Raw genomic sequence first — 12,368 nt, forward strand, 5'->3', positions numbered from 1 at the left:
AAAATGCTGGGAGACACTGTCTCCAGAAATAGATACATATGGTGTGCTTTTCAGGGGGAGTATTTGCTGATGCAGCAATTAATGTCCAATACATCTGATCAGAGCTATAAGTCATGCAAATCCTTTGTGTGCACCTAGTGGAATCCATATCCTTAGAGCCTGATGTGCTGGTAATATTTTGCTGCGGCCTGGGGCTGCCAACTTAACAATGACAGCAACTACAACTAATTAACACTTTACCCAGACAGAGTTGGATTACGAACAGAAGTTTCAAGCTGTAATGAATGCAGAATCATTCCCTGGTGGTAATAAGAACAGATGCCTGAAGTGATAATAAATTAAACAAAAAGAAAGAAAGAAAGAAAGAAAACACAGAAAACAACTTTAGAGTACATCTTATTTATCAGTCTTATACCTTGCTTATATTTGTTTGTTTGCATGTGTATGCCTTCGCCCTATTCAAAGCAATATGCACCCCTGTCCCCCCGAAAAACCCCATTATCTATAACACATGTGTCCCTGTTCTAAATCTGTTCCTCTGAGATTTTAGTCAAAGACAAAGAAAAGGACCGGTGGCAAGCTACTTCTAAACGTGTAGACTTTGGTAGAACCGGCACTGGTAACAGATGGAATGCACAGCAGTAAATAAAAACCAGATCTCAAACGAACAGCAAGTCTCGTAAGAGAAACAAGTGACAGAAGGGCTACAAAAATGACGGGGAAGATATTCTGAGGCACTGGAAAATGCTAAGAGTTCTTTACATCTGAGGAAAGAGGTGACAACGTACTTCGAGCCATGTCTTCACAGATCGTTCTAGCACATCTAATTTTGCACAATTCCCTTGTAAGGGGTGTCTTATTTCAGTCTTCACCCACCTGGTGCCTTCCAGAGGGATTGGGCTACAACTTCCATCAGCCCCGGCCAGCATGAATGGAGGGGGGGGCACCAGGTAGGCAAAGGCTGCATTGTTTCTTAATACATGTATTTTATTAGAAAAGTTGGTTGGCTGCTTTATAAGTGTAAAACTCTCTCAAGGTTACTTATGGAATGTAATAACAAACACATGGATCTAACACCCTCAGGTCCATTGTGCCAAAGTCTGTATGGGCACCTGAGCTTTCTGTTGAAATCAGAATCAGAACTGTAGTGTTGGAAGGGACACTGAGGATCATCTAGTCCAGCGGTTCTCAACCTGTGGGTCCCCAGATGTTCTTGGACAACAACTCCCATCATCCCGGAGCTCTGGCCTTGCTAGCTAGGGGTGATGGGAGTTGTAGTTCAACAACATCTGAGGACCCACAGGTTGAGAAAGGCTGATCTAGTCCAACCCCCTACAACACAGGAATAAGCAGTTGTCTCATATGGGGGTCGAACCTGCAACCTTGGCGTTATCAGCACCATGCTCTAACCAAGTGACCTACAGATGCCTGTATGTATTCCTGAGTAACTTGTTCATAACGCAGAACATTTCAGATAATACTTACTGAACTAAGACGTTTCTAAAATTCTATCTAAAGAAGAGCCTACTGGATCAGGTCAGAAACTCATATATTCCAACATCCTGTTCTCACAGCGGCCAACCAGAGAAACCCAAAAGCAGGACTCAAGCATAACAGCGCTCTCCCCTTCTGTGGTTTCCAGCAACTGGTATTCTGAAGCATACATCCTCCGACCACAGAGACAGAGCATAGCCATCATGCTTAGCAGCCTCTGTTAGCCTTTTCCTCCATAAAAGTGTCCTGTCCTCTTTTCAAGCCAATCCGCTTGGTGCCCATCACCATAGGTTAACTATGAACTGTGTGAAGAAGTACTTTTGCCTGCCCTGAATCTTCCAACATTCAGCTTCTTTGGATGTTCCTGAGTTCTAGTGTTACGGGAGATTGAGAAAAACATTTCCCTATCCACTTTCTTCAAACCATGCATAATTCTACACAATTCTATCATGTCGCTTCTTATATTCTTTAATGTATTTTTAATCTTTGTTGGAAGCCACACAGAGTTGCTGGGGAAACCCAGCCAGATGGACAGGTTACAAATAATAATGAATTATTATTATTATTATTATTATTATTATTATTATTATTATTATTATTGCTTTTCTTCTGAACTTTTCCCAACTCCACAATTTTCTTTTTGATGTGAAGCAACCACAACTCAACACAGCATTCCCAAAGCGGCCACACCATAGATTTTAATAGTGGCATTATAATATTGGCTTTGTGCACCACTACTGGTGGAATGATCTCCCTCAGGAGGTTGTGAATTCTCCTTCCTTGGAGTTTTTAAAGCAGAGGTTGGCTGTCTGTCTGTCATGGATGCTTTAGGGGAGAATCCCACAGGGGTCCCTTCCAACTCTGCAATTCTGTGATTCTACCTGCACCTTGAACTTAGCTTGGGAGCTAATTGGCAGCCAGTGCAATTCTTTCAGCAGCAGCATAACATGGTGGCGATAGTCTGCACCAATGAACAGTTGTGCTATGACTAAAACACCCCACCTGAGATTCTGAAAAGCTTCTGCCAGTCAAAGTAGACAATATTGCGAAAGAGAGAGGATGAAGGAAGCTTCCTATGTCCCTGTTCTGTGTAGGACCAAGCTTTATATAGCTTACTGTGAGTAAGACTTAGTGGGCTGGGCACAACCTAGCCAAAGTTAGTTGCTATTAATGGTCCAAATGTTTGTGGAATTCTTTTCTCTCTGCTCACAGCTTCTAAATAAGCCTGAGTGTTCCTTATCATCCCTGCGCTGCACACAGCACTCACTCAAGCAGCTTCACTTACAAAAGGCTTAAGGGAAGTCTAAGACACACCCTGTACCACAAACAGTTCTGTGGCCATTATGGTTTTGTACTACTAGTCATGGGTGGTGAAGAGTAAGATATTGCATATGGTGCTGTGACTCAGATAACTGGAAGTTGTGTAGGGATGTTTTCACTTTGGGTTGGCTTCCTGCCAGCCTCTAGACAACTTGTTTCCACACCTGCTGAAAGTGGTCATAAAGGGAGAGCGTTTCTTAAAAGTCTAATGTAATATTTGTGTGGTCTTTCAGCATGCATTGGGAATATAACCATCTTTCTCTGTTCATGTATTGATCTGAATATAGGAAATGTGTCCAGTACTCATGATGGTCCACAATATTGCACAGAGCAGTAGTCCATAGTGCATTGACCCATTGGTATATTGTATTGGGTCAAGGGATGTCATGGATCATATGAGATGGAGGTCCTGTTCATTTTGCCACAGTACTCTTGGGTGTGTATCCTAATTAACTGCCTTTACAGGTTGAGAATATTAAGCCATGATAATAAACCATGAATCTGTAGACTGCATTTGGCCTCTTCAGAAGAGTTTCTCTAGTACGAGTTGATTGCTCTTGGGTTGTGAATTGTATAGTGACACCCAAGGTAGTGTCAGGATGGAACCATGTTTTTACTGAGAACACAATTGTGGGCTGCACGTTGGACCACCCACATACCTACATACTGCTAAATGGAAAACACTAGGATTGGGAGATGACTGTGAGGGGTTAGATAAAGCAAAACCCTGTGGCAGGAGAGAGAGTAAGGAGAACTCTGTTGTTAGTGGCTAGATCAAGCTTGCAATCAGAGGATAGGATTTTACCAAGTTTCAGTCTCATTGCTTTGGAAGAGGACAGCAAATGTATTTCAGTTCTGATCCCCTCCAGTTAATTGTAAAGCTTGCACACAAAATCCGTGGCTATTTTTAAAATTTCCCAATAGTGAATGGAGAGGGGGAATTGCTTTGCTTTTCCTGAAGTTGACTCTGCCACATATTCCAAGCCAAATTGTGCAGTCTGCAAAGTGTTTCAGACTGAGTCAGACTGTTTTCTGAAGCACCAAGCTGCAATCTGATCTGAGTCGTGTGGTTGGGGCACACTCCTAGCTTAAGAGAAAGAAATCTAGCAGTAACATTTCACTGTACTGATGATATTCTTATTTCAAAAGCAGCTGAAACCAAAGTTTTCTGAAGCTGCTTCACTATGTTCTCGGACAGATTTTTCAAACAGAATTGGGAGTGACAACTGCACTACCATTTCTGCTTTCTGACTTTAGAGAAAGTTGTAAAAGTTGCGTGAATCACACAGAGTCTGAAAAAAGCCTGGTGTGTTTACTCCCATATAGCTTTGAGCTTGTGAGCCTGGAAGAGAAATAGAGCAAAATGACATCACTGGATGGTGCCATCAAAAGCTGCCTGTTGGCTGGGCAGACAGACTGAGTGCAAGCTGGTTTTTCTGAGTGAAGCGCTGGTTTAGACAAACAAGACAAAGTCTGCATTGTGTCATGAATATGATCAGAGCTACAGGTCTTATTCCCATGAGGAAGAAGTGGAAAGGGATGCAACTTTCAGCTCCTGTGAGCAGCTACAAAATACAGTTCAATGACATAATCATTTTTATTGTTGAGAAGAAGATGGGGATGAGCAGAAGGACATTTCTGATGGATTTAGCAAGAAGAAAAGGCTTCAGGGTAGAAAATGAGCTAAGGTATGGGAAAAAAACCACTACTCCACCCTCACCATTCATTAGATTCTTTTGTATATAGGCTTGGAGCTTAACATCTTTTCTGACAGTGCAGTCCTCTGCATGTCTACTCAGAAGTAATTTATCCCAGGTAAGTAGGGGTATGGAATTGCAGGCTTGGTTTGCAAGGTTGTGCTTAGATATTCTGTAGCTGTCTTTTAGTAATTTTTCTGTCGCTTAAAAATATTGGAAATTGACAGGAAGATAACGAAGCAGAGATCTGAATTGAATAATAAGTGGAATAAGTGGGCTGTTTAGCAACATTTCTGTGAAACTTCACTTAGCATTCGAGTTACATATTTAGTTTGATGTCTATATAGCTTCAAGGAAATGAATGTTCAAATGCACTCTAGTTCAACAGAGGTGTATTTTGCGTATATGCATAGGCTACAATTCTTGACTGCTGCAAGAAACTAGCATCCCATAAGAACATAGGAGACTGCACTATACAGGATCACACCATTGGTACATCTAGCCCAGTATTTTCAACACTGGCTGGCAGCAGCTTTCCCGGGTTTCAGGTGATCAAGATAACCTTCATGTGAGTCTTCTTCCTAGCTTTCAGCATAGGATCATAGAACTGCAGAGTTGGAAGGGACCAGATGGACATCTGCAATGCAGGGATCTCGCCCAACATGGGGTTTGAACAAACAACCCTGAGATTAAGGGTCTCATACTCTACCGACTGAGCTCCCGCCTTTCCCCCCTCAATGGGTCTCTAGGCCATTTAGAAAAATTATAGGAAAATGTGGGAACCACAATGATAGTGGCTTCAGATTCAGAAATCCTCCTGAGACAAGTTACTGTATCAGTTCTGAAGCAACAAGAGTCCTTCATTTTACATTACTGCTTCACAGAAGACTATTCAGACATTTCATTCTTTTAATGATAAAGGAATAGATTGGTTTCTAAACAATTTTCAGATCACCAGCCTGAACACACACACACACACACACACACACACACACACACACACTTTATCTTCCTCCGTTTGTTATGTGCCGACACATCCCTAAACTCTGTACCTAAATGTATTTGTAGAGTTCACTCATAAAATCTTTTATCTCCCTTTCTGCTAGAATCTGAATAGGCAGTTCTTTCAAATGCACCTTTTAAGAGGCTGATGTGCTTTGGAGTTGAACAGATTTCCATTCTGTCATTATTTTTAAATCTTTTCTGATCCGGGCTGAACAGAGTATTGCAAATAAAGGCCTCTTCCTGTGTCTTTTGAGTAAACACAGACATGCTTCTCTTTCTCTTCTGGTACATCATGGTCAATGGCATCCACAATAGGCTGTGTGCATTCTTTGCCGTCATGTGGCTGGTGACTAACGATTGTCCGACCAGTTGTCCCAGTTGTCTGACCTCTTTTGTCATTCCCATGCTTTAGGGCACCAGTGTAGCAAAATTGCTTATAATTTTTGCTCTTAATTCTTTCAAATAGAATCTCTCAAGTCAAGTAGAATATTAGGAGTGCATCTAATTCATCTCACAATGGCTTTCTGATCTCCTTCCATACCGACAATGGTTCCTGACCTAACATGATGGTATGATGAAACTTAATCAAACATGCTTGTACAGTGGTACCTCAGGTTACGTATGCTTCAGGTTACAGACTCCGCTAACCCAGAAATAGTGCTTCAGGTTAAGAACTTTGCTTTAGGATGAGAACAGAAATCGTGCTCCGGCGGCGCGGCAGCAGCAGGAGGCCCCATGAGATAAAGTGGTGCTTCAGGTTAAGAACAGTTTTAGGTTAAGAACGGACCTCTGGAACGAATTAAGTACTTAACCTGAGGTACCACTGTACCTTATTTCCTAACAAATACCAATTGCACATGTAAAAGAATGTGCAGGGATGGTGAAATGTATGTTCCATATGTTGGACTACCATCATCCCAAGCCAACATAGCCAAGGATCAGGGATGATGGGAGTTGTAGGCCATCAACATCTGGAGAGCCATACCTGCTCTAGTGTGACCAAGATACAGAATTCAAAGCAAGCCTATGTTAATGGGGGCTGGGGTGGTTCCTGGAGGCTCCATTAAGTTATTTAATCCTTGGCATTTCCAGGCTAGGGAGGATACCTGTGTCTGTGTGTAATGGCAGAGTAATGCCTTTGGAGCAAGGAAAAGGCGGAGAAAGAAAATCTTGCAAATACGCTTCATATTGTTAGTGAGGAAATGGAATGCATCACTTTGTTTTCCTGCATCCGTTCTGAAGTCACTTCAGCCAAGACCATTTAACCGTCAATTTTAAAATATTGTCAACAATATCTGTGGAAATCCCGCACTTCTTACATTATTATTTTTTTTGCCAAGAAGATGATGCAGCTGTAAAAGTATCAGAGGAAACTGTGGCACTGTTGGCTGAGCGGCTGCTGTTGTGAGTGCAGAAATGGCAAAGTTCCCAGATCGTCAGCTTTATACATATACATTAAATATGCACATTTTATATAAAGGGATATAAACCACAGGAAGCAGAAGTTAAACATCTCTAACTGAAATTTGTTGTTGTTGAGACAACAAGGCAGAACCTAGCTCGGTGTTGATAAGAACATTGATGCACAGTGAATCTGATTACTCAGATATGTTTTTAACTTAGGAAACATATCCCATCTTTCCACTAAAAAAACTGAGCTTACAACATCAATGGAAAAATGCAAGAAAACATGCAATTAAAACAATTTATAATCCAAAGCAGAAGCAGGATGGCAATTCTTTGGATCCTCCCTTCTATAATATGCCTGACTAGTGGAATTTCAGAAGTGGCATTTCAAGATGTATTAGGGTCAAACTGCACATGACGTTCACTGTGTAGTTCTGCCCTTGAGTGCACCATCCCTCTCTCCCCAGTTGCCCTGATAACTGGACTGGGCTCCCAGCAAGCTGGGCAAAGAACTTAATCCTACCCGCCTCCCTGCTGCAGCCTGCAGTTTGCACTGCAAACCAAGTTTTCTGTGTCTGTGACAATGAGTCCTGTTCCTCTGAAGTCAGTTATAGGAACATAGTGGTGAGTATTGACCCAGCTCAGGCACATGGTATAGTGACAAAGGCAATAGTTGGTTGTATTGTGATGGTTTCATTCCTACCTGCAAGGTCATACTAGGGGGTGGTTCAGTCACCTAATGTTATTCAGTTGTTGTTGTTTAGTCGTTTAGTCGTGTCCGACTCTTCGTGACCCCATGGACCAGAGCATGCCAGGCATGTTATTCAGTATTAGTATGTAACTACTGGGAACTGCTGTTTGGCTTTTTGGAGCACCAGGTCATTAGTACAGCTTTGTCTCTCCATTCCATCTGAATCAGGAGAGGCTGCTGCCTGAAATCAGTGACACGGTGCATGAGGACCAATGTACTTACACTGAATCCTGATAAGGCTGTGGGTGGACAGTTCCAGTATCTGGAAATTTTGTGGACAACCTGTTCTGGGAGGGATTGAAATCCTCTGAAAGAACAAGTTCACAGTCTGCAGGAACTATTGGATTCCAGTCACGTCACTGGAGTCCCAGGTGGCTTCTATGCCTAGAGGTGTTTATGGTCATACTAGGCTGGTTTGGCAGCTACAGCTGTTCCTGGACCAGGGTGGCCAGGGCTTAGTAATCTATGCTGTAGTGATTTTCGTCTGAACTACTGCAATGCACCTTATGTGGGGCTGCCCTTGAAGACTGTCTGGAGGCTGCAGCAAATGCAGAAATGTAATAAAGACATAATAATTGTTAATTTTTCTGCTCTGCAACATATTCCAGCATTCTCTGGAAGGTGTTGGCTGGTTGTTAGCTGCTGTGGAAAGTCAAGTCACTGTGCCACTGCAGCTAAATTTGATTGATTGGCTCTTGCTTCCATTTGGTAAATTAATGTCTCACCATATATTTCCCATATGGCTTATGCCACATGAAATTATGGGAGAAGGTGCTATCCTATTTGGGCGGTAATTTTAGAAACAAGTTTTGGTAAGCCTCTTAAACTGCTTAGCACGCTATCCCTTGAAAAGGACATTTGAAGTACATTTCCTCCTCAATGAATTCTGGGCCCTGTAGTTTATACCTCCCAGAGTTACGATTCCCAGAAACCCTTAACAATCCACAGTGCTCAGAATTCATTGAGGGAAAGAATTTGCTTCAAATGTCCTTTAAAGGTATAGTCACTATGCAGTCCCTACTCTCCTAGATTAAACCAGAGGACTGGTATATTGAAGATCACAAGCCTGTGGGCATCAGGCACAAGGCTTGTGCTGGTTTTCAGCTGCCATATGTAGAAGCTCAAGTACAGACAGCTTATTGAGAAATACCAGCAGTGGCATTGCTTGAAGGGCTTAACCCAACTGTCTCTTAACTGTTATGAAGCTCCAAGTCAATGAACAGGCGCACCGTTAATTCTCAAGGCTGTCAGGTAACCTTAAGGAGGCTCTTCATTGCAACAGCATGTAGGCAGGCCAAATATTTTCAGTGCTGCAGGCAATGGTGGGGGAAAAACATGTGCCTTAAGGGCATCAATTGATACTGAGCGTCAGAGGACAGTCTAGTCTGAAGGTGTCATCGAAAGCATCGTGGCATCAAATCACTCCCCCCTGTTTATTTTGGGGACAGCAAAATTCCAGGTTATTCCTGATAACTGAGAGAAACACTTTTTTCTTTGTTTCTTTCCTAGTGATTCTGTCACACACATTGTCACTGAGAATAATTCTTGTGCTGAGATCTTGAAATGGCTACAAGCACAGAAGGTGGAGGACAGTGCGAGATTCAGGATTCTGGACGTCTCGTGGCTGACAGCCTGCCTGGAGGCAGGAAGGCCGGTGGATTCAGAGAAATATCGGCTTGTAAGTAAAGTGGACTCAGTGTGAAATCAACAGGCTGGGCAACATGTTGGAAAAGTCAAACCACAAATAATGGATGATTGGGCCAGAATTCTTAGGTTTAAATGGATTTGAAGGCTGGCTTCATTGAATCCAAAGTGGCTGAAATCCAAGGTACTTAACTTGCTTGTTGGATCACAGCCGGACTTGGCTTACCTAATTTATTCTCCTGCCAAAACATGGCTTGGGGTTGTTCTCCTTCTCTGTGGAAGCCCCCTGAGAAACATGAAGCAAACAGATAATGGCCTAGAGTCAATGCTGGTACACACGATCTTCTCTGCCCTTCTGACCACCCACCTCCATAATTTCACTGATATCCAGCTGTGATGATCTTGGAGCATATTTGTATGGAAAAGCAGCATACAAATTTAAATAATAAATAATTAATCTATAGCAAAGTACATGGTGGTGCGCATGTGATCACCAAATGCCAAACTCCGGGTTGGTCAACTTTTGGGTGGGTAGGGGGCTGCTGCCACTGAGACCAGGTGATGTATCCTTTTCTTTTTAAAAAACACATTTTCTGTCATTTATCTACATACAAAGAAGTGGACTCTCCCATTTCCCACCTGGGAGCCTACTTCTTCTCCCAGTCTCTTAGCCTGGGAGACCCTTTCCACCCTGCCTTTCATGTATGGAGGTCGGTCATGGATCCTAAGCCCCTTCATTCTGCTGACATGTCCTCAAAGCGGGACTGAAGACATAGGAGCCAACTCCTAGGGGCCAAGGTCCCTTCGCCCCCTCCCCTAAAATATTTGAGGGGGCCAGGCCAAAACTGAGGGGAATTCCCATTCAAATGGCGTGTGTGCGCCATGTCATGTGATCAATTATGCAGGGCAGGGCTTAACCCCCCCCCAATATTTTGTTCAAGTTGGCACCCCTGACTGAAGATGACATCAGCCCTGGAGCTAATCATTCCCTTCTTTTGTCATCAATGGAAGAGGGAAGTGGAAAACATAGTGGTAGCAAATTGCCCTATCTCATGTCCTGATCACAGCTAGCAGACAGAACAGAGGACATGGTGGTAGCTTCTCAAAGCCTCCCCCCATCCACCCAACCCCCCCCCCCCACTGAAATATTGCTCTGTTGCAGAATGCTTTCAGTGCAGGAACTTTCAATTTTTGTGTGAGCACAACGTTAACTCTCCAATCCGTCTTGAACATTATAGCACTGTCGTTTTTCCTATAACTTCATGCCACAAGCCAGAGAACCACACCAGTAATTATATCTGCACAGCTGAGTTTGCGACTTACTTCCTTGCCCCCCGCCCGCCAAGAACAGCAGCCCCCACCACAAGCAAGACACTGTTCTTATTCATTTAAGCCTACTGCAGCTCTGTGGATATCCTGAAGAAAGTAATTGCTTAATAGGAATTAGGACAGCCCTGCTATTGGAACTCCTTATGTGTAGTCCTCATCCCATGTCAATTACAATGCCCAAAGAATGGGCATAAAAAGCAGGAGCAATTTCTGCCATCATGGCAAGCTCAGCAAGTGCCATCATGACTACCGGAGGGATTGCAAGGCTGTCCAGCTACAAATGTGAATGCTGTGCTTTAAGAGATTGTGGGTGTGAGCAAGTCAGAGGATAATTACATGGAGAGAACAGTGGCAGCACCGTTAAGTGTGAACAAGCTGTTAATGTATAGTATCACTTCAGTCTTTTCGTTCACAGAACCTGGATGGCTCATAGTTGGAGAATGCTAGAATTAGTTCTTGTGAGTGCAGAGCCAGGGAATGACAATTGATCAAGAAATATGGATCTGGCATCATCAATAATTTAAACGCTCTGCTGAGATGCAAGTCTCTGTCACCTGAGCAGATAAAAAAATACATTGCAGTTTCCTAATTTCTTCAGGATATTGCAAGGCCCAGATTTCTTTGGGATATTGCAGTTGACTGATTTGTTCCGGATATTGTGATCGCTCTGTTCAGTACAGGTGTTGCACACCCTGGATAATTTGCTAAACTTTATTAAGAAGGAACAGCTCTATTTCGGGTGAGCCCTAAGCATGTGTCTAAAATCAAGTCGACAATCCAAGTCTTGTGTTAGCAAAATCCACATGTGCCCACCAGATGGCGATATTGCTCTCAGGCACCGGACGTTGTACAGCGCTTATATTATTTTTTTGTAAAAAAAATATTGCCAATTGATTTGTTGAATAAAAGAATATAGTCAATACTTTGGATAATGCCTGTTTATGTCAATACATTTGTTGATTTATACAGGTTAAGCTTCGGTATTGGCTTACATGAGGGGCTGTGCTAAAAGATTAAAAGCTCAGGGAGAGATGATGTAATGCAGGAACAGGTAATGAAAATCCCTCTGTGTGTGCATGCATGCATGCATTCATGTGTGTGTGTGTGTGTGTGTGCGCGCGCACACACACACACACACACACACACACACACAGAGTAACTCAGTAATATTATATACATTTGCATAACAATTAAGGGATTTGATGTATAATAACCAAGCTTTCCAAGTCTATGGTAGCAATTTTTCTCAACTGCGCTACTTATGCCCCAAACTACAGGACAGGTGTCAAAGATTTTAGATGGTTACTTCTACTCAGAGTTGACCCCCATGGATAATGATGGCCATCATGTATGGTGTGGATCTGGCAATAGGCGTGTTAATTTCAATGGACCAACCAAGCCCAGGAAGCTTCTGCCTGGTTTAGGGAGGGAGGTGCGATGCAGTGATGGGGTCCGAGAGCCCCCCTGCCCGGTTTTGGGAAGGAGGCAGCAGGGTCCTCGCATTCTGTCAGAGGCCTGGGAAGCATCAGCCAGGCTTAGAAAAGGAGGCTCAATGCTCACACATACATTGTGATGTTGTGATATCGCCTCACCCAATCGCCCTCACAAGCTGGCGCCTCTGTCCCTAACTGCTCGCCTACGAAAAATTTCACCACACACCACTGTTTCCTTCCTCAGGCTGTGGCTTCTCTCAGACCTGATGCAATGCTTTATGTGCTGCA

The 12,368-nt window shown here is 43.1% G+C and overlaps 1 protein-coding gene across 1 annotated transcript in view; it reads left to right on the top strand.

Moving 5' to 3' along the window:
* Window positions 1-4,299: 4,299 nt before the first annotated feature.
* The window catches only part of DNTT (DNA nucleotidylexotransferase), a gene marked incomplete at its 5' end in the record, with an annotated part of 100,967 nt that continues 92,898 nt past the window's right edge, over window positions 4,300-12,368 (top strand). The window contains 2 exons of the mRNA XM_083738607.1: window positions 4,300-4,502; window positions 9,184-9,352. Of these exons, the coding sequence (XP_083594733.1) occupies window positions 4,300-4,502; window positions 9,184-9,352 (372 nt within the window). The remainder of the gene's footprint in view (window positions 4,503-9,183; window positions 9,353-12,368) is intronic.

Source organism: Podarcis gaigeae, assembly GCF_964106915.1.
Source record: "Podarcis gaigeae genome assembly, chromosome: 5".
NCBI classification, from domain to species: Eukaryota; Metazoa; Chordata; class Lepidosauria; order Squamata; family Lacertidae; genus Podarcis; species Podarcis gaigeae.